At 34.5% G+C, this 23,521-nt stretch overlaps 1 protein-coding gene across 1 annotated transcript in view; it reads left to right on the forward strand.

Annotated features, from left to right (window-relative positions):
* LOC103078627 (UDP-glucuronosyltransferase 2C1-like) overlaps window positions 1-13,760 on the forward strand; it is a 36,623-nt gene extending 22,863 nt beyond the window's left edge. Inside the window, exons 4-6 of the mRNA XM_007450175.1 lie at window positions 4,947-5,034; window positions 6,360-6,579; window positions 13,236-13,760. Coding sequence (XP_007450237.1) covers window positions 4,947-5,034; window positions 6,360-6,579; window positions 13,236-13,515 — 588 coding nt within the window. The 3' untranslated portion in view covers window positions 13,516-13,760. The remainder of the gene's footprint in view (window positions 1-4,946; window positions 5,035-6,359; window positions 6,580-13,235) is intronic.
* The last annotated feature ends 9,761 nt before the right edge of the window (window positions 13,761-23,521 follow it).

Raw genomic sequence — 23,521 nt, forward strand, 5'->3', positions numbered from 1 at the left:
GAGGGAGGGAGATGCAAGAGAGAGGAGATATGGGGATATATGTATATGTATAGCTGATTCACTTTGTTATAAAGCAGAAACTAACACACCATTGTAAAGCAATTATACTCCAATAAAGATTAAAAGAAAAAAAAAAAGAAATCTTTAGCATTACTGTGAAGTGGAAAATTAGACACCCATAACTTGTAGACCCCAAGTTGAAATTTCGATAGAAAGAGAATTGGTGAGGATGTTATATTAAAACATTAAATCTGTTAATATGTGAACTCTTAAAAAAAAGTAATGAGGACAGTTTAAGAGACCTCTGTGACAACATCAAGCATACTAACATTAACATTATAGGGGTTCCAGAAGGAGAAGAGAGGGAGAAAAGGGCAGAGAACATATTTGAGGTCATAATAGCTGAAAACTTCCCTAACTTGGGAAAGGAAATGGTCATCCAATTGTAGGAAGCAGAGACAGTCCCAAATAGAATGAACCCAAAGAAGACCACACCAAGACACGTTGTAATGACATAGCAAAAATAAAACATAAAGAGAGAATTTTAAAAGCCCAAGGAAAAAGGAACAAGTTAAGTACAAGGAAACTCCCATAAGGCTAAAAGCTGACTAGTCAGCAGAAACACTGCAGGCCTGAAGGGAGTGGCAGGATATATTTAAAATAATGAAAGGGGAAAACTTACAACCAAGAATATTCTACCCAGTAAGGCTCTCATTCAGATTTGATGGAGAGTTCAAAAGTTTTACAAGCAACCAAAAGCTAAGAGAGTTCAGCACCACCAAACTAGGTTTACAAGAAAAGTTAAGGGGACTTCTCTAAGTCAGAAAGAAAAGCCCACAACTAAAAACGTAAAAATTACAAAAAGAAAAATCTCATTGGTAAAGGCAAATATACTGCAAAGTCAGTAAATCAGCCATGTATTAAGCTAGAAGGAAGGATAAAAGACAAAATTATACAATCACGTATACTCACAATAACTAGATAAGGGATACACAAACAAAAAGATTTAAAATATGATGTCAAAAACAGTAAGTGTGGTGAGGGAAGTAAAAAGGCAAGGTTGTTTAAAATGCATTTAATCTTAAGAGATCAGCAACTTCATCAAGTATTTTACATATATATGTATGTATTTTGCTAAGTACAGTGTGAGGAATATGGACAATAACTATGTAATATCTTCACATGTTGTAACTAGACTTATCGTGATAATCATTTTGACACATATAGAAATACCAAATCACTATGTTGTGTAACAGATACTATCATAGTGTTGTAGGTCAGTTTTACTTCAAAAACAAAAAAGAAACAAACTCACAGAAAGACAGATCAGATTTGTGGTTATCAGAGTCAGGGGATTGGGGAAGGGACAATTGGAAGAAGGTGGTTAAAAGGTTCAAACTTCCAGTTATAAGATAAATAAATACTAGAGATGCAATATACATCATAAATTTAGGTAACACTGCTGTACTTTATATGTGAAAATTGCTAAGAGAGTAAATCCTAAGAGTTTTCATGTCAAGAAAAAATTTTTTTTAATTTCTTTAATGTTATACCTGCTGTGAGAATCATTTCATAATGTATGTGAGTAGAATCATAATGCTGTACACATTAAACTTACACAGTGCTGTATGTCAATTATATCTCATAAAATTGGAATATAAAAGAGGATATTATGAAAAGTTGCACAACAAAAATTAGACAATCTAGAAGAAGTGCATAAATGCCTTGAAAAACTCTACTTACACTGACTAAAAAAGAAACAGATTACTTCAACAGACCTATATCAAATTAAGAAACTGAATTAGTAATCAAAGACCTGCCAAAAAGGTAAAATCAGGGTCAGATAACATCAATGGTAAATTCTACCAAATGTTTAATGAATTGAATAATTAAGGTAATTCTTTTCAAATATTCCAAAAATGTGGAAAGAAGGCAACAATAAATTACTCTATGAGGCCAGATGTTCTCTGATACAAAAGCCAGATAAAGACATCACACAAGAATAAAATTACGGACCATGATCATTTCTAAATATAGATATTAAAATACTCAAGAAAATATTTGCAGATCAGATCCGCTAAAATGTTGAAAAAAGTATTCACCATAGTAAAATAGTATTTATGCAAAGTAAATAAATATTACATTCATTGATTTACCAAAAGTAAATCAATCAATGTAATACATTACATGATTATAATGAAGGGGAAATAAAAACACTATCAAATGATCATTTCAACTTACACAGAAAAGGAAGTTGAGAAAATCCAACATTCTCTCCTGATAAAAACTCTCAAGAAACTAGGAATAGAGGGAAAAGCCCTCAATATGATACAGGGTATTTCTGAAAAACCCACAGCTAATATCATACTCAATGGTGGAAACTAAGGTCAGGAACAATACAAGGATGTATTGTTTCACTGCTGTTATATAACCTTATACTAGAAGTTTTAGCATGGGGATTTTACAGGAAAAAGAAATGAAAGGCATCCAAATTGGAAAGAGAGAGGTAAAACAATGTGTATTTGCAGATGACATGATCTTATGCATAGAAAATCTAAAGAATTCATAAAAAGCTACTAGAACTAATTACCAAACTTAACAAAAGTGCAGAATACAAAATTAACACACAAAAATCAGTTTTGTTTATATAAACATCAATGAACACTCTGAACATGAAATTTTTTTTAATTCCATTTACAAGAACAACAAAACAAATATTTAAGAATGAACCTAATCAAGGAAGTAAAATATTTGCTGCTGAAAACCACAAAACATTATTGCTGCAAGAAATTAAAGAATACCTAAATACTTGGAAAGTCATCCCATGTTCATAGATAGGAACACTTAACATGGTTAAGTGTCAATACTATCCAAAGCAATCTACAGATTAATGCAATGCCTATCAAAACTCTAACAGCCTTTTTTATAGAAATGAGTAATCCAATCCTCAACCTCATATGGAACTATAAGAACTACAATCAGACTAAAAAATCTTGAAAAACAACAAAGTTAAAGGAGCCACATTTTCAAACATTAAAATTAGAAATATGCTATAATACCTACAGTAAATTAACACTGTTATACTGGAAGAAGGACAGGCATATAACCCAATGGAACAGAAGAAAATGCAGAAATTAATCCTCATATATATGTTCAACTGATTTTCAACAAGAGTGCAAGACCATTCAATTGGGGAAAGGACAGTGTCTTCTCAACAAATAATGCTGATAAAATCTTGATATCCACATGCAAAAGACTGAAGTTGGATCCTTACCCTACACCATATGCAAAAGTTAACTGAAAATGGATCAGAGACAAACTTTAGCAGTAAAACTGTAACACTTTCCCAAGAAAATTCTCAGGTAAAACTTTATCACATTGGATTATGTCAGGATTTCATAGATATAACACCAAAGCATAAGCAAAAAAAGTAAATAAATAAATAAATAAATTGGACTACATCAAATTGGACTACATCAAATGCAGAACTTTTGTGCATCAAAAAATACTATCAAGAAAGTAAAATACAATGTACAGATGGGGAGAAAATCTTTGCAAATCATATCGCTGACAAGGAATTAACATGCACAATACATAAAGAACTCCTACAGCTCAACAACAGCAACAAAAACCCAATTGAAAAAGGGGAAAGTACGTGAATAGACATTTCTCCAAAGAAGATATACAAGTGGTCAATAAGTATATGAAAAGATGCTCAACATCATTAATCATTAGGGAAATGCAAATCAAAGAACAAAGAGATACCACTTCACATAGGACAGCTATTATTAAAAAAAAAGAAAGAAAGAAAATACAAGTGTTAATGGAGAAATGAGACCTCCTGCATTGCCAGTAGAAGAGCAAAATCATGCATCTTCTCTGGAAAACATTTTTGTGGTTCCTCAGAAAATTAAACAAAGAGCTATCATATAACCCAATAATTCTAATCCTGGCTATATAGCCAAAAGAATTGAAATCAGGGGCTCAAACAAATACTTGCGCACCAATGTTCACAGCAACATTATTCACAATAGTAAATGAGTGGATAAAGAAAATGTGATATACACACAAAACAGAATATTATTCAGCCTTAAAAAGAAAGGAAATTCTGGCATGGTACAACATGCATGACCTTGAAGACAATGCTAAGTGAAATAATGTTAAATGGGAAAAGGACAAATACTGTATGATTCCACTTATATCAGATGTCTAGAGTAGTCAAATTCAAAGAGACAGGAAGTAGAATGTACTTTACCAGGGGCTAGGGAGTGGAGGAAATAGGGAGTTACTGCTTAATGGTACAGAGTCTATGTTAGGGAAGATGAAAATATCTGGGGTATAGATAGTGCTTATGGTTACAAACATTATAGATGTATTTAATGCCACCAAATTCTATACTTACAATACTTTAAAATGATAAATATCATTATGTATATTTTACTATAATTAAAAAAGGCAATGCTTGATTCTATATTAATGTGTGTGTGTGTGTGTGTGTGTATATATATATATATATATATATATATACACACAGACACACATACATATATATATAAAACAAAGGTCAAAGCACTAACAGTTTCTTAGTGGGGTAAATAACATCTCTCCCCTTTGCCTCTGAAAACTGTTTCAAAAATCGCCTTTACCAGAATGGCTTAGTAACACCACTATGTAATTGTTTCAGGTACAGGTTATCTTTTTTCTTCATCTCCTAAGTAAGAATTAACCTGATAATGATAGCCTATCGATTAGGATTATTGCAAGCATTTGTAAACATGGTTATAGCATCAACGGTTTAAAAACATTTATTACTTAATCACTTCAGGCCTCAGTTTGCTTGTGTATTACCTGGAGGCACCGAACCAGATCAATTCTAAGTCAGTTGCTTCCTTCTGATAGGATGTGATTCTAAAAATTTTCTAGAGTAAAGGCATTTATCTTAACAGGTCCTATGGAGATACACAGGAAAGAAACCAGAAACTTTAGGAGCCAATACCCAACTATATGAGTGGATTCCACAGAATGATCTTCTTGGTAAGACCAAAGAGAAGCAAAATTAAATGGAAGTGAATGAGAGATAATCTGAATGATTACTCAATAACAAATAAATCCAACAAATTTCTATTCAAAATAAGGAATAAACAACAACAACAAAAAAACCTTGATGTCTTCTTCACATTTCTTGTGAAGCTTGTTAAAGAAAAAATTATAAATGGCACTTGATAAAGACTGTAAGGCACACATTATTCAAAACCATCATGATACGTATAGCTACTACTGCAATGGACTTCTACAGTAAGTCAGAGAGATTGGGCTCAACTCTGAGTGCAAAATGGAAAAGTGGGAAATTTGTAGGCAAAGTTCAGAGTGGGGGGTGTCACTGGATGGAAGATTACTAAGGAAACCTCAGGGGCAAGGGGGTACCCTGGCAAAACTGCCTGAATCAGATTCTTGCTGAAGGCAAACATCACTTGGGGGATGGTGAAGTATGAAGCAATAGCTACATAGGGTGATCAGATTTCAGGCTGGAAGAGTCTCGCTAAACGGACTTAGTAAGATGCTTGCTAAAATTGGGAAATGCAGAGATAAACAAATAAACCCCCAAATCAGGGCCTAGTTGAGAAGAGAGTTCAGAGGAGTTTGACTAGACTTTAGTCAAGGATAGAAGTTCTAACATAAATATGAAATTTCACATTTATGATACAATCTCTCCCTCCTCAGAATCAGAGTCAAGGAAAGTACCTTTAGATCAGGCTCTCATTAACTTTTGTATAGAATATTTCAGCATCGTCCTGACTCTGTATCCATTTTCTCCCACCTCTCTTTTCTTTTCCTCCCTATAACTATTTGAAAAAAATCTGATAAACTATTTCACCAACTATAATGTTATAAATGGTTCCATATTACTCAAAATAAAGGGCAAATTCCATTTTCCTAAACAGAAACCTCATGACCTTGCCCTCATCTATCTTTCTAGCCATTCTCACATTGAAACCCTGCACATATGCCCTTCCCCATCCACAGAAGCATTTTTTTCTTAAATCCCTCAGTCCTGTTTACTAAAGAATTCTCACCCCAAAAACTTGTCCAAAGGCAAGTATTTTTCATCATTTAACTCTGTGCAAACATTTCAGAGGCTTATTGGATCATTTAATTGCTGGAATCACGAGTTGCTGCTTAGCATGGAATAATCAATTGCTGCCTTCTTTAGAGTTTATAGGAATTTACATATGGCCTCATGGCACAGAATTATATAGAAGATGCTCCATAATTGAATTAATTATTTATACAGGTGTCATGATTTTCTGTTTCTGAAACTCTTACAACATAGAATAATGATATATATTTTTTCTTTTTAGGTCATCCCAAAACCAGAGCTTTTATTACTCACTGTGGAACCAATGGGATCTATGAAGCTATTTACCATGGGGTCCCTATGGTGGGAATTCCCTTGTTTGGTGATCAGCATGATAATATTGCTCGTATAAAAGCCAAAGGGGCAGCTGTTGAAGTAGACTTGCAAAGAATGACAAGTTCCAATCTGCTTAACACTTTGAAAGCAGTTATTAACAACCCCTCGTGAGTATAGAATATATTCTTTCCTGAGAAGCATCAGTATTTTAAAAGGAGTAACTTGTTTTATTCTACTAAATTGATTACTTTTACATAATCACCTGGGACTGGCTAACATTAAATATGATTGGCTTATACCTTTCAAATTTTATGAATGCATTTAGATTCACCTGGGCAATAGATTACTGGGCAAAAAGGTACAATCTCAAAGAAATACTAAATTTATTTAAATAAACTAAGCTATTACTAAATATTATTATTTTTAATAATAGTGTTTATTGTTTATTTCTTAAAAATTGCAAGGGCTTCCCTGGTGGCGCAGTGGTTGAGAGTCCGCCTGCCGATGCAGGGGACGCAGGTTCGTGCCCCGGTCCAGGAGGATCCCACATGCCGCAAGCGGCTGGGCCCGTGAGCCATGGCCACTGAGGCTGCGCGTCTGCAGCCTGTGCTCCGCGACGGGAGAGGTCACAACAGTGAGAGGCCCACGTACCGCAATAAATAAATAAATAAATAAATAAATAAATAAATAAATAAATAAAATTGCAGATATTACCATTATAAAGAATTTAGGCAATATGAGAAAAACATAAGAAGATAAAAATGAAAACCCACTTAACTCTCCTCATGTAGCTATAACCAATTACCAGTAGAAATATTACCTCAGCTATTTCCTTGTGCTAATTTATAAATAGAAAAGAAAAATAATCTTATAAAAATGGGATCATGCTACTTTTTAATTAAAAATATTTCAAGAGAAAATCAATGAAGTAAAACTGAGAGCTCCAAATGGAGACATAGAAGACCCCAGCCTCCCTGTCCCCTGACAAACATCAACAATTAGACACTATCCATGAACAAAAATATCTCTGGGAGAGCTCTAAAGTTCACTTAAGAAATTTTAGCAACAATGTGGAACAAAAAATCTCTGAGAATAATCACACAAGAACAGTGAAGACAGCTTATTTATGCCTGCATCATCCCATCCCCAGGCCAGCATTGCTCAGCACCAACAGAGAACTTCCCAGCTAGAAAGAGTTCCTCACCAGGAAAGTAAGAGGGAACTGAGTGACCAGCTTCTAAAGCCTTTTGGGGCACAGAAATAGAAAAAACAATCCTAAATTTGTATGAAGCCACAAAATATCTCAAATAGCCAAAGAAGTCCTAAGAAAGAAGATTGAAGCTGAAGGCATCCCACTTTCTACTTCAAACTATACTGGAAAGCTATAGTAAATTTAAAAGTATGGTATTGGCATAAAAATAGACACATAGACCAAAGGACAGGATTGAGAGCACTGAAACAAACCTTCATATACAAAGTTGAATAATATTTGGAAAAAGAACCAAGAATAATCAATAGGAAAATTGTTGTCTCTTCATTAAATGGTACTGGGGTAAATTGATAATCATACGCAGGAGAATGAAATTTGGAACTCTATGTTCCATCACTTAGAATCATTGACTAGAAATGAATTAAAGACTAAAACATAACCTGAAACCATGAAACTCACAGAAGAAAACAAAGGGGAAAAATTCCTTGACAAGGGTTTTGCCAACAATATTTTAGGTATGACACCAGCAACACAAGGAACAAATGCAAAAATCAACAAGTGGGACTACATCAAACTTAAAAACTTCTGCACAGCAAAATAAATGATCCACAAAATGAAAGGCAACTGGCAAAATGGAAGAAAAACTTGCAAAGTACATATCTGATAAGAGGTTAATATACAAAACATATAAAGAACTCTTATAAAGCAGAATTACTGAATAGATATTTGTCCAAAGAAGACACACAAATGGCTAACATGTACATGAAAAGCAGTTTGAGGTCACTAAGCATCAGAAAATGCAAATCCAAACCTTAATAAGGTATCATCTCACACCTGTTAGAATGGCCACCATCAAAAGACAAGATATATTGTCTTTTCATCTTGTTTATTGTTTCCTTTGCTGTGCAAAAGCTTTTAAGTTTCATTAGGTCCCATTTGTTTATTTTTGTTTTTATTTTCATTACTCTAGGAGGTGGGTCAAAAAAAATCTTGCTGCAGTTTATGTCAAGGAGTTCCTATGTTTTCCTCGAAGACTTTTATAGTGTCTGGTCTTACATTTGGGTGTCTGGTCTTTAATCCATTTGAAGTTTATTTTTGTGTATGGTGTTAGGTAGTGTTCTAATTTCATTCTTTTACATGTAGCTGTCCAGTTTTCCCAGCACCACTTATTGAAGAGACTGTCTTTTCTCCATTGTATGTTCTTGCCTCCTTTGTCGTAAATTAGGTAACCATATGTTGCCGGGTCTATCTCTGGGTTTTCTATCCTGTACCATTGATCTATATTTCTGTTTTTGTGCCAGTACCATACTGCCTTGATTACTGTAGCTTTGCAGTATAGTTGGAAGTCTGGGAGCCTGATTCCTCCAGCTCCGTTTTTATTTCTCAAGATTGCTTTGGCTATTCGGGGTCTTTTGTGTTTCCATACAAATTGTAAAAATTTTTGTTCTAATTCTGTGAAGAATGCCATTAGTTTGATAAGGATTGCATTGAATCTGTAGATTGCTTTGGGTAGTATAGTCATTTTCACAAATTGATTCTTCCAATCCAAGAACATGGTATATTTCTCCATCTGTTTATGTCATCTTTGATTTCTTTCATCAGAGTTTTATAGTTTTCTGAGTACAAGTCTTTCACCTCCTTAGGTAGATTTATTCCTAGGTTTTTTATTTTTTTTGTTGCAATGGTAAATGGGATTGTTTCCTAAATTTCTCTTTCTGAATTTCCGTTGTTAGAATATAGGAATGCCAGAGGTTTATGTGCATTAATTTTGTACCCTGCAACCTTACCAAATTCATTGATTAGTTCTAGTAGTTTTCTGGTGGTATCTATAGGATTTTCTATATACAGTATCATGTCATATGCAAACAGTGACAGTTTTGCTTCTTCTTTTCCAATTTGTATTACTCTTATGTCTTTTTCTTCTCTGATTTCTGTGGCTAGGACCTCCAAAACTATGCTGAATAAAAGTGGCGAGAGTGGACATCCTTGTCTTGTTCCTGATCTTAGAGGAAACGCTTTCAGTTTTTCACCATTGAGTGTGATGTTTGCTGTGGGTTTGTCATATATGGCCTTTATTATGTTGAGTAGGTTCCCTCTATGCCCATTTTCTGGAGAGTTTTTATCATAAATGGGTATTGAACAAAAGCTTTTTCTGCATCTATGGAGATGATCATATTGTTTTTATTCCTTAATTTGTTGATATGGTGTATCACATTGATTGATTTGCATATACTGAAGAATCCTTGCATCCTTGGGATAAATCCCACTTGATCATGGTGTATGATCGTAAGGACAACCTTCAGAATGTGAGAAAATATTTGCAAATGAAGCAATGGACAAAGGGTTAATCTCCAAAATGTACAAACAGCTCATGGAGCTCAATATCAAAAAAAAAAAAAAATCCAGTTAAAAAATGCGTGGAAGACCTAAATAGACATTTCACCAAAGAAGACACACAGATTGCCAACAAACACATGAAAAGATGCTCAACATCACTAATTATTAGGGAAATGAAAATCAAAACTACAATGAGGTATCACCTCACACTGGTCATAATAGCCATTATCAAAAAATCTAGAAACAATGAATGCTGGAAAGGGTGTGGTGAAAAGGGAACCCTCTTGCACTGTTGGTGGGAATGTAAATTGTACAACCCTCTTGCACTGTTGGTGGGAATGTAAATTGTACAACCACTGTGGAGAACAATATGGAGATGCCTTTAAAAACTAGAAATAGAACTATTATATGACCCAGCAATCCCACTCCTGGGCATATACCCTGAGAAAACCATAATTCAAAAATAGACATGTACCACAGTGTTCATTGCAGCCCTATTTACAATAGCCAGGACATGGAAGCAACCTAAATTCCCATTGACAGATGAATGGACAAAGAAGTTGTTGCACATATATACAATGCAATATTAGCCATAAAAAGAAACAAAACTGAGTTATTTGTAGTGAGGTTTATGGACCTAGAATCATACAGTCATACAGAGTGAAATAAGTCAGAAAGAGAAAAACAAATACCGTATGCTAACGCATATATATGGAATTTTTAAAAAATGGTACTGATGAACCTAGTGGCAGGGCAGGAATAAAGATGTAGACATAGAGAATGAACCTGAGGACACGGCGGGGGAGGGGGAAGCTGGGGTGAAGTTAGAGTAGCAGCGACATATATACACTACGAAATGTAAAATAATTAGCTAGTAGGAAGCAGCAGCATAGCACAGGGAGATCAGCTTGGTGCTTTGCGATGACCTAGAGGGGTGGGATAGGGAGGTTGGGAGAGAGGCTCAAGAGGGAGGGGATATGGGGTTATATGTATGCATATGGCTGATTCAATTTGTTGTACAACAGAAACTAACACAGTATTGTGAAGCAATTATACTCCAGTAAAGATCTATTTAAAAAAAAATTAAAGACAAGTTATAACAACTGTTGGTGAGGATATGAAGAAAGGGAAACTCTAGTGCACTCTTGGTGGGAATGCAAATGGTGCAGTGACTATAAAAAAGAAGTATGGAGGCTCCTCAAAGGATTATAAATAGAACTACTACACTCTCCAGTAATCCTACTTCTGGGTATGTATCTAAAGGGAAAAAAAACAGAATATGGGAGAGATATCTTCACTCCCATGTTCATTGCAGCATTGTTCACAATAGCCAAATATGAAAACAACCTAAGTTTCTGTCAGTGGATGAAAGGATAGAGAATATGTGGTATATGTATATAAAGGAATATTATTCAGCAAAGAGAAAATAGGAAATCTTTCCATTTGTGATAATATGGCATCATGCTAAATGAAATAAGTCAGAGAAGGAAAAATACTGTATGATAGCACTTATATTTGTATATAAAAGGTGAAATGCACAGAAACAGATACTAGAGTGGTGGTTACCAGGAGCTAGGATTTGGAGGAATGAAGAGATGTTATACAAAATTTAAAACTTTCAGTAAATTGAAACTTACTTCAGTGAATAAATTGTGGGGAACTTTGTACAACATGAAGGTTAGCTATAATCATAGATAAATAAATTCCTAATGATGAATTATTGTATTTATTATGTTATTCTTTCTCATAAAAATCAAATAAATATATTCTGTGAGGAAAAAACATTAAAATTAAAAGTATTACCAGGCTTTGGATAAATATTTCTTTAATATCAGATAAATTATTACTAAAAACTTCATATAAATCTATGAACAAATTTTGACATTAGAGATTAGAATAATTATTTTGTAAATGTTTCCAATTTTGGTCAGTATAGAATGACTTTTACTTGTCAATTCTCAACTTCCAGTCCATGTCTCTTAAACATCACATGTTAATTTCTGTTAGGTGTATTATCATTACAACATTATCAAAGCTTACAACACACACATCTTGTCCATGACCACATTTCCAACATTGTTTAGCATTAGTTTGGTGTTTATATGGACTTGATGTAATTCGTGTTTTATTACAGTATTTCTATTCCTGAATGATTTTGTTTTTATTATTTTTTTATCTGACAAATATTTTATTTCTGTGTCTTGGAGCTTTTGTTGTTGTTGTCTCCTTGTTTTCCTGAGATATATCCAGAGGTATTTACTCCTTAAATTCTTGTGTATTAATAAAAGCCTGTAGTGTTTTTTTTTAACCAAAGAGCAACAGGACTTTGTGTATATATATATATATATATATATATATATATATATATATTTTAGCCACAATTATCTTCCTCCGAAATGTCTACATGCTGTTCCACTATTTTCTATAATTTAATGTTCTGTATTCTCCATCAATGGTGACTGCACTTCAGTGTGGAAGAATAACCTCCCTTCTTCATGCCCTTCACAAACCCAAGGAAATCCTTTTTCTAAGTCAGCCATTCAAAAACTTAAACCAAAACCAGGGACTGGTCTTCTGTTCCTTGACTAAAATTAGAAGGGTTAGTGTTCTAGTTATTGCCATTTTCCCCTCTCACCACTGCATTTGCATCCCTCTGTTGCTTGAAGCAAAGTTTCCAGCATCTACTCAATCTCAGGCCCTACTTCTTGCCCATAGGGTCATATTAAGCTTTTTGTTTTCAATTGAAATATCAGGGCCATGAAGATCACAGACTGAAATCTTTCTTGCTACTGTTGAAGACTAGCTTCTTGTTAACACTAACACTCCAGATAGAACCTGGGGAAGGTTGGGGGGGAAGGGAAAGGGGTTCCTTTCTCATAGACCTATCCCTCAATGCTGCTTCCTGTCACTATCATGTTCCCAATACCACACTCAGCAAATGAGATCAAATTCTATATTCTCAACCTACCTATTCTACATTCCTATTTCTGAACTTTTAAAATCCTACTTCCAATTAGAAATTATTTTCTCCCCTACCTCCAATCATTACTAAGACTATGAAACATCCAATGAATTCCAGCTGATAGAACACCTTATCTAGAAATATCTCAAGAGGAAACAAACTTTCATGTGCATTCTGTGCCCTTAGTGATATATTTATGAAATAATGTATTAATAATTATGTAATATACCTTTGATAATATATAAAACTTTTAGGTATTTCATGTCCTTAACAAATTTTTCAAGTGAGTATCTACATATTTATTTAACCCTTAGCTATAAAGAGAATGCTATGAAGTTATCAAGAATTCACCATGATCAGCCTATGAAGCCCCTGGACCGAGCAGTCTTCTGGATTGAGTTTATCATGCGCCACAAAGGAGCCAAACACCTTCGGCCAGCCATCCACAACCTCACCTGGTACCAGTACAATTCTTTAGATGTGATTGGGTTCCTGCTAGCATACGTGGCAACTTTTATATTCCTGGTCACTAAATGTTACCTGTTTTGTTACTGGAAGTTTGGTAAAACTGCAAAGAAGAAAAAGAAAGAGTAGTGTTTTTTTTGTTGTTTTTTTAACAGGGGCTGGAAACCTTGATAAGGTCCATCTGAATTAATCCAGCCACTGATTTGAACAGATTCCTCTCCTACTCTTCTGGGTTCTTATCCATTCCTCAGCTTATCAAGTCAAAGATCAAAGACTCACCCCCAAATGTGCCACATGATTTAGAATTAAGGTTTAAAATAATCTATTCTTTAAAAAGAGAGGATAAACAAATAAACACATGGAAGTTGCTACCATTAAAGACTTAGTGCTTTACTTCATTCATTGCTTTCAGCTCAACAAATTGAGATGCTGTTTGAGGCCTTAGGAACATAATGATTAACTATTTTCAGTAATGATCATATTGAATATTTCCTAAATATCTAACATCATTTTGGGTCCAGCATATAAGAATTATTACATATTATCTAAAGGAACTAGACAAGAAGTAGTGTAGAGCATACTCTTTCTAGTCAGAGTTTCCCTTCCAATCAGGAAGGTCAGGAGACTGTTAGGGTTTCTACTCTGCTATTAAGCACATTTTACACCATCACTTTCCTTTCATATGACACACTGGACTTTGTCTCTCTTAGAATACAAAACACTATATTTGTCTTTGATTTGAAGATTGTCTTTCATTTGGATATTAATAATGATAGTACTTCATTTGTGTTGTAACACTTCGTGGCTTCAGAAAACTAGCTAATTATCATATGTTAGCATGGTTAATAGTATGATGGAGCAAAAGTAAATGATTGGAATTTAATACCCACTTTTTGAAAGTAACATTTTTTTAAAAAAATTCTTTCCTACATTAATTTTACTTACAATAAACACATTTGGAAATAAGCAAACTTCTTAGACTACACTGCAGATTCTCTGGGGGAAAAATGCATTTCTCTGAAATAGTATCTGCTATGAGGATGATTTCTACATATAATCAGAAACTCGGTGAGTTTTCTCATTTCTTCCTTTTCTTTTACTCCATAACTTCCCCTGGTCTTCTCACAAACTGTGTTGTGATCACTATACCAAGCACAAGTACTTAGACTTCTTATTAACTAGTGTCAGCCTGAAATCTGCAGTAAACATGAAGACAACATGTTGAATTTTAATAGAAAGGTGTCTCAAAAAAAAGAGTATTCCCTCTCCTTCTTCTCTATCCATACAGGGTCAATTTGGGGGAGTTCTGACAGTGATTTTACTTTGAAATTCTGCCAAATTCTCCATTTAAAAAAAAAAGTCTCTTTCTTTCATTTCCAAAAAGTCTACCTTCAGTATGCTTGCCAATAATTTGCCCATGAGGTCAAAAAATTATTCAATACAATACATATCAACCAAGTTCAGTAATAATTTACTATGGACTTTGATATTTATAACCCAAGCAAAATAGATTGAAAGTTACTATCATAGAACAAGCATAAGTCTATCAAGTATAAAATTATTTTAGAAAATAATATAAAATTATCTTAGGACAAATGAAAATTATTTGGGCATTTATCTGTTTTTTTAAAACAGTAATAGTGGCACAAATAAGTACAACATAAATATAAATTTATTCTTAAATGGCAAATTAACTATAAAGAAATGTAGCAGAAAAAGTGTATTTTCTTAATTTTATGAGATTTGAAACAATTAAATAATTATTATACTTTAAGGTATAAAGTTTAAAAAATGTAAGCACTAATGCTGTTTGTTTTAAGATCTAATTCATGTAATCAAAACAATAACTTACCATACTTCTAAATCATTTATTCTGGCAATAAGATAATGTCCTTTCCTAAAATAATCTTTAAAATCATAGTTTAATCTTAATGTCAAGATATCTCTTCACTTTTTCATTCTTATAAAATGATTTAATATAAAGGAGTTTAAACTCAAGATTTGGATACCTTGTTAGCAATTTCTGTTTATTCAAAAAAACTACTCCTACAAATAAATGAATATATTCTATTTTTAGAGACCAAAACTTTTCTTAAACACAAATATTTACCTATTTATATCATCTATGCATCATTATATTAACTAAATAACAATCTGGTAATAATTTTAGGTATGCAGAGGTTAAACCTTTCTAATATGCTATATTTTTCCAGTTTAAGTTTCAATAAGAAGACTTTTTTCTGGAGTTTGATGACCTCTGACTTTCCTAGTCAGTTAAAATAATATGATTTAAAATACTCTACTTGTAAACTACATATAATCTATATTTGGCTATGTTAGGAAATCCTGCTCAAATATCTTCTGTGTCATGACTTATTTGAAAATGATAATAGGTGTATGAAGGTATTTTGTACATGTGCACATGCATATATGTGTGAACACAAAGTGAAGCTATATCTGTTATAAATAAAAAGTGATTCATATGGTTGTATGTCTTGATTGTCAAACTTGCTTCCCTTTTCTCATGAGGGAAGTGTTTGTTACTGTAATTTTCTACATATTTTACCAAAAATAATGATTAACCTACAGCCTCATATCTACAATACTCCCCAAATTTACGGGAATATCAACGGTGATATTTTAAACGGCAATACAGTTGGGACTTAAAAGAGTCTGCTGCCTATGGAACAAGGAACCATCAGTTCCGCAATGCACATTGAATCACTACACACCCTTGGCTTCTCAATTTCATTTCCTCTTCAGGTTCTTTGCTTATGAATCCCACTCCAATTCTACCATGGTTCTAGATTCTGACTCTAATGTCTCACTCTCAATTCCTCCATTAATTTTCCACAGAGATGACCTTTTTATGTCTTCAGATGTAAACCACTCCTATATGATATCAGAAGTCAACATGACACCATGAAATGCAGGCACCTGTTTTTCACCCTTAAAGCCTTTGTCAGGTGGTAAAATCATGATTCTTCTACAGAGGGAAATCTCCCCACATCTTAGATCATTTGCCCTGGTTAACATGCTTCATTTTAGATCCTGTCTCCTTTCCAGGACTCCTAGACATAAAATCTCATCATGCAGGTAGTGATAGTGATGATCCTAAAACTCATGGAGAGTTTGGAACAAATTAGACCTTTCTTCCTTTATTGATATAAAACTGCTATTTCATCATGCTCACTGAGAATGAAGAAATGCCCCAAGGTCAATATAAATGGTTAAATGAGAAATTGATTTCTAAAGATTATAATTTCTTCCATGCTAAGCATGGAAGTGCAACATAAAGAATTTGCGTCACTCACATGTGTCTCAATTTGGTCCCCAGTTGCACCTAGTCAGCCACCAGAGAATAAATAGGTTACACATGGGAAGGTGAATTTCCTTTTGGGGTGTAAAGAAAGGCAAGCAAAGAAACTCCAGTGGCTTAAGAGCCCTCCCTAATGATACAGATCTCACCAGGAATCAAGTCTTCCCTTCCATAGCGAAAAGACTCATCCTCCTATGTATATTTTATAGAATAAAGATTATTGCAGGACTAAATTCCTGGTTAATCCATGATCAGTAAGGTGAGTGATGAATGAGATACACTAAATGAAATGATGTCTTTCACCTCCATCTCCATGTCATTTATATATTTCTTTCTAGGTAAACTGGAACTTCCTGAAATGTATTGATTATTGCAATTTAATATAAATAAAAAGTTGCTTGATAACTGCCTGGAAATAACAAGTCCATGAAGAAGTATAGCATGATTTAATCTATCAAATGTTTTCCCATATCTAAATTTGTGTCTCTGGTTTCAAGAAAAAATATAAGTATTGGAAAAACTGAAAAATATTACTAAGCAAGCAGGGGGCAAAGAGCCAGCGGCAGTCGAACTCTGCTCTAATACGAGGCACTTTTATATATTATAGCTTGGTCAAAATATCTCCTTTGTCAACTTCTATCCATAGACTAAATCAACAATGCTGTGATGGGTGTCTGTTCAAGGAATGACATAAAAAATCTGGAAAGTTAGGCTGGAGAACTGACTTGGTTGTAAAAGCCTATTGGCAGTAATCGTAGAATCAGAAAATAGATACATAATAATAATTCTAATGTTAATCCCCAAAGTTTTAGTTTTCCTTAGCAAATGAATTTTAATCCATTGAGAAGGAAGGAGTAATAACAGACAATGCCCAGAGACAACTCATCCATAACTAAGCAATTTTCCTTCCTAAAAGAGAAATAGCACAAATAAAATAATAGAAAAATTTGATCTGGAGAAGAGATATCATTCTGAAAGCTGCAGGAACATCAGGTGTGAGCCCTTAGAAATGTTTGATTTGTAAGGCAAACAAACATAAAGTTTACATAAAGTAGTCATACTTTCTTATGTTTAAAGTAGATTTTTTACTAAAACCATGTTTGAAAGATGTACTTCCTCAGGACTTTATTTATATTTAATGAAGTTTCTTACTGCAGTTTAATATAAATGGTTACGTTTTCTTTGTAACTCCTCCCGTCAAGAGGTGAAGCTACTTCTCCAGCCTTGAATTTGGTCCTGCCTCATGACCCGTTTTAAAACTCAATAGAAAGTAGCAGTGTTTGTAATATATCATGTATTTGATAAATATGGAAAAAGCAGAAATTATGAGGAAAACGTAGGTACATGTTTGTTTCTGCAGAATTAGTGCTTTGGAAAATATGATAGAATGAGAACTTTAGACCATCGTATTAAGACTAAGTGAGAAAGCCAGAGGAGCCTCCTTGTCAGAATATAAAGCAATTCTCATCTCTTGCAGAAGGCAAAAAAAAAAAAAAAAAAAAAAAAAAAAAAAAATCAATTTTATTTTAAAATAAAACGTTTCCATTTCTACTTAAATTCCCAACGTAGTTTGAACTTTTTTGAAGAGCAGGACCCTGGTTGAGAAAGAAAAGAAGGCCAAGACATCAGAGAAATAGTTAATGTATGTGAAAATCTTGAATTCCTAGATTTCCCTGAGCCCACTCCTCTCTGTGAAGGGGTAGCACTTCTCCATTGTTTGAGGATGATATAGGGTCCTCTACCCTACAGAACATGTTATGTCCCTCTCAGTATCTGCTCTTATCTCCCCTCTTGGCCACAGGCCAATGACTAGGGTTAAGTCACACTGTATAAAGCCAGGTATAAGAAGGATCAACCAAGGGAGGAAACATAGTATAACTCAAAAGAACTGGAGGACCTATCCAATATTTACCAGCAGGAACTGAGGGATTATATATGGAACTGTATGCTGAAGAATAGGATTAAGGAAAGTAAAACATAAAGTTGTATAAGGAAGCATCACTTAAAATTTTGGAGCACTCTCAGGACATAGGATTTAATACCTGGGTTCAGACTCTAGGAGATGGTGGTAACAGAGTACTAAGATGCCTGTAGAAACTTGGAAAAAGTGATGGCCCATAGGAAGTAAAACTGATATGCTGGAGTGCCATGATAAACAGTGAAAGAAGGAATCCAAAGGCTTAGAATAGAGGATATATTAAGATTTATATGCTTGTAAGTCTGGAAAATCTACCACATGATTGTTTACTGAAGTTATAAATTGTTCAGTGTGGCCATATTCTGAGGGCCAGGTGGTTGTCAGTAACAAAGCTGAGCTCAATGATGTTAATTGTAATCAAATCCAAAAATAAGAGAGACTAGGTGATGGTACTCAATCATCAGAAGTCAGACAGTCACAATGATCACAGTGAACAGTGAGGTTAGAGTGGCAGCCAGGCAGTCTTAACTCATGAAAAGCTATCAGTATGGTGATAGAGATAAACAGGCCACCAAAAAGGGCATTGTCCTGTCTATACTACCAGAAGAGTTCGAGGATCAGTATCAGAAGGATGAGGACCATCGCCTTCACTCAAATCATAATCACTTGCCAAGCTTTTAGACCTGAGAGTTTTTAGATCTGATCCATTGACTAATGAAGAGACTAAGTCCTTTAGAGGAAGAACGCTGTAGCATCACAGTAAGTGTACATGCTAATAATTTCTTCAATTCTTTCCCAAGAGGACGACAGCATTCTGGGGCAACTGATGATTTTTTCAGTCCCTCAAATATATAATTGGATAAAAATACTTTGTCAGTGGCACAAATCCAAACTGTATCCTTGACATGTGGGATAAAAGTTGTAATAGTGGGAAAGGTCTGGTAGAAGCACTCTGTATTAGATTCCTAGGGCTGCTATAACAAATTACCACAAACTTGGTAGTTTATAACAACTGAAATTTATTCTTTCACAGTTCTGGAAGCCAGAAGTCCGAAATCAAGGTGTTGTTATGATCCATTACTTTTTGAGATTTCTTGAAAAATCCATTCCATGGCTCGCTACAAGATTCTGTTGGCTTCTGACAATGCATGCTGTTCCTTGGCTGTGGTTTCTCTCAAACTGCTGTCCCTCTCTTCACATCACCTTTTCCTTTGTGTGTCTATAAACCCTTTCCATCCTTCTTGTCATAAGAATATCTGTCATTGGATTTAGAGCCCATCCTAAATCCAGTATGAACTTATCTCGATATCTTTAACTTAATTACAGGCATACATCAGAGGTATAGCAGGTTGGATTCCAGACCACTACAATAAAGCAGAAATCACAGTGAAGTGAATCACAAATTTATTTGTTTCTCAGTAGATGTAAAAGTTATGTTTGCACTGTAATGTAATCTATTATGTGTAAAAAAATGTACCTTCCTTAATTAAAAAAGATTTTATTGCTAATCAATGTTAATCATCATCTGAACCTTCAATGTGTCATAATCTTTTTGCTGGTGGAGGTCTTGCTTTTTTGATGACTGTTAATGAATCAGGGTGGTGGTTGCTTAAGACAAGGCTGGCTGTGGCAATTTCTTAAAATAAGACAGCAGTGAAGTTTGCACATCAATTGACTCTTTCTTTTGTTTCTCTGTAACATAAAATGCTATTTGAATACATTTTGTGCTCAATAGAACTTCATTCAAAATTGGAGTCAATCCTCTCAAACCTTGCTGCCCCTTTATCAATAAGTTTATGCAATATTCTAAATCATTTGTTTTCATTTCAACAATCTTCATAGCCTCTGCACCAGCACTACTTCCCATCTCAAGAAGTCACTTTCTTTACTAATCCATAAGAAGTAACTCCTCACCCATTAGTTCTATCATGAGATTGCAGCAATTCAGTCACATCTTTAGGCTCCACTTCTTTTTTTTTTTTTTTTTTTTTGGCTGCTTCAGGTCTTAGTTGTAGCACGTGGGCTTCTCTCTAGTTATGGAGGGGGGATTTTCTTTTCTCTAGTTGTGGTGTGGGCTCCAGAGTGCATGGGCTCTGTAGTTTGCGCCACACAGGCTCTCTCATTGAGGTGCGCAAGCTCAGTAGTTGTGGCGCACAGACTTAATTGCCCCGTGGCATGTGGGATCTTAGTTCCCCGACCAAGAATTGAACCCATGTCCCCTGCATTGGAAGGCGGATTCTTTACCACTGGACCACCAGGGAAGTCCCTAGGCTCCACTTCTTTTCTTTTTTTAAACATTAAAATAAATTATTTTTTTATTTATTTCTAAATCTTAGGTTCTATTACTTTTTTTTATTTATTTATTTTCACACACACACACACACACACACACACACACAATGTATTTTATTTTTACAAAAGATAGACTGACACCAAGCATTGTAAATGGATGACCACAACAAAAGCGACAATGATTGCAATTACCAAACACGAAACAGACTCATACTATGTCATAATATTGACATTCAGTCCAGTAATCCTCCACTGTAACAGCTCCTTTACTTTGCAGTGAAAATTGATTTGTATATTTTTTGCCTAGGCTCCACTTCTAATTTGAGTCCTCTTGCTATTTTCACATGTGCAGTTCCTTCCTCCATTGAAGTCTTGAACTCCTTAAAAATCATCCATTAGAGCTGGAATCAATTTCTTTGAAACTTCTGTTAATGTTGATATTTTGACCTTTTCCCATAAATCACAAATGTTCTTAATGGTCTCTAAAATGGTGAGTTTTTTTCAGAAGGTTTTCAATTCACTTTGACCAGATCCATCATAGAAATCACTATCCATGACAGCTATAGCCTAACAAAATGTATTTCTTAAATAATAAGACTTGAAAGTTTTAGTTAGTCTTTGATCCATGCGATGCATGATGGACGTTGTGTTAGAAGGTATGAAAACAATATTAGTCTCATTGTACATCTCCATGAGAGCTCTTGGATGATCAGGTGCCTTGTCAGTGAGCAGTAATATTTTGAAAGGTTCTTTTCTCTGACAGTAGGTCTCAAAGCTGGGCTGAAAATATTTAGCTGTAAATATACATTGTAAAGAGATATGCTGTCATCGAGGCCTTGTTGTTCAATTTATAGAACACAGGCAGAGTAGATTTAGCATAATTCTTAAGGGCCTAGAATTTTCAAAATAGCAAATGAACTTTGGCTTCAACTTCAAATCACCAGCTGCTTGGCCCATAACAAGAGAGTCAGCCTGTTCTCTGAAAATTTGAAGCCAGATATTGATTTCTCCTCATTAGCTATGAATGTCCTAACTGGCATTTTCTTTCAATATAAGGCTGTTTCATCTACATTGAAAATCTTCTGCCTGTAGCCACCTTCATGAATTATCTTAGCTAGATCTTCTGGATAACTTACTACAGATTCTACATCAGCACTTGTTGCTTTACCTTGCACTTTTATGTTTTGAAGATGGCTTCTTTCCTTAAACCTTATGATCCAAACTCTGCTAGTTCCAATTTTTCTTAGGCAGCTTCCTCACATCTTGCAGCCTTCTTAGAATTGAAAGGAGTTAGGACCTTGCTCTGGTTTAGGCTTTGGTTTAAGGGAATGTTGTGGCTGGTTTAATCTTCTAACTAGACCATGAAATCTTTCTCCATTTCAGCAATAAGTCTGTTTCACTTTGTCATTTGTGTGTTCACTGGAGTAGCATTTTTAATTTCCTTCAAGAACATTTCCTTTGCAAAAAAATATTCTTTGGTGCAAGAAGCCTAGATTATGGTCTATCTTAGCTTTCAATATGCCTTTCTCCTTAAGCTTTATTATTTTTACCTTTGATTTAAAGGAGAGATATTCAACTCTCTTTCAGTTGAAAACACAGAGACCATTTCAGGGTTTTTAATGGCCTAATTTCAATACTGTTGTGTCTAAGGGAATAGGGAGATCTGAAGAGCGGGAGAGTGACAGGTGAATAGCCAGTTGATGGAGCAGTTAGAACACATGTATTTATTGATTAAGTTCATCATTTTGTATGGGTGAGGTTCTGTGGCACCCCCTAAAATTACAATAGTAATATCAAAGATCACTGATCACAGATCACCACAACAAATATAATAATAATGAAAAAGTTTGAAATATTACAGGAATTACCCAGATGTGACACAGAGGTATGTAGTGAGAAAATGCTGTTGGAAATACGGCATTGATTGACTTGATTGACTCATGGTTGCCACAAACATTCAATTGTTAAAAAGCTGATATTTGTGAAGTACAATAAAGAAAAGCACAATAAAATGAGGTATGCCCGTACATTTCAAAGACCGCTATCTCCATTTAAGGTTAATTTTATAGATTCTGGGAGTTACAACTTGGACATATTTTGGGGTTTCCACTAGTCAACCCACTACAGACTTGAAACAATTTACTCTCACCACCATTTGACCCCAAAAACACAAACAGAAGACAGGATCACACTTCTGTGTATGGTGAAAATTAAAGATCTTAAAGAGTTAAAGAATGCAGGATGATGAGCTCCATCCTATCTGGGCCCCTCAAAACCAAAAGATCCTGGAAAATGGTAGTGGATCCTGCAAACTCATACAAGAATTCATTCTACTCTCAGACTCTGTGTCTGAAGTGATATCTCTGCTAAAGCATATTAATACATCTTCAGGTACATGGGATGAGGTCACTGCTCTGGTAACTGTGCTCTCTGCCATCCCTATCTGAAAGAAGATCAGATACAGTTCTCATTCACTTGGAAAAGACAATAGTATACATGTATATACAATTTTGCCTGAAGACTATATAAAATAAACTTTCTTCTCTTCCCTCATAATATAGGCCAATGAGATATGAATTTTCTGGATATCCTTCAGAAAATTGTAC

The sequence above is a fragment of the Lipotes vexillifer genome, unplaced genomic scaffold, assembly GCF_000442215.2.
Source record: "Lipotes vexillifer unplaced genomic scaffold, Lipotes_vexillifer_v1.1 scaffold1103, whole genome shotgun sequence".
NCBI classification, from domain to species: Eukaryota; Metazoa; Chordata; class Mammalia; order Artiodactyla; family Lipotidae; genus Lipotes; species Lipotes vexillifer.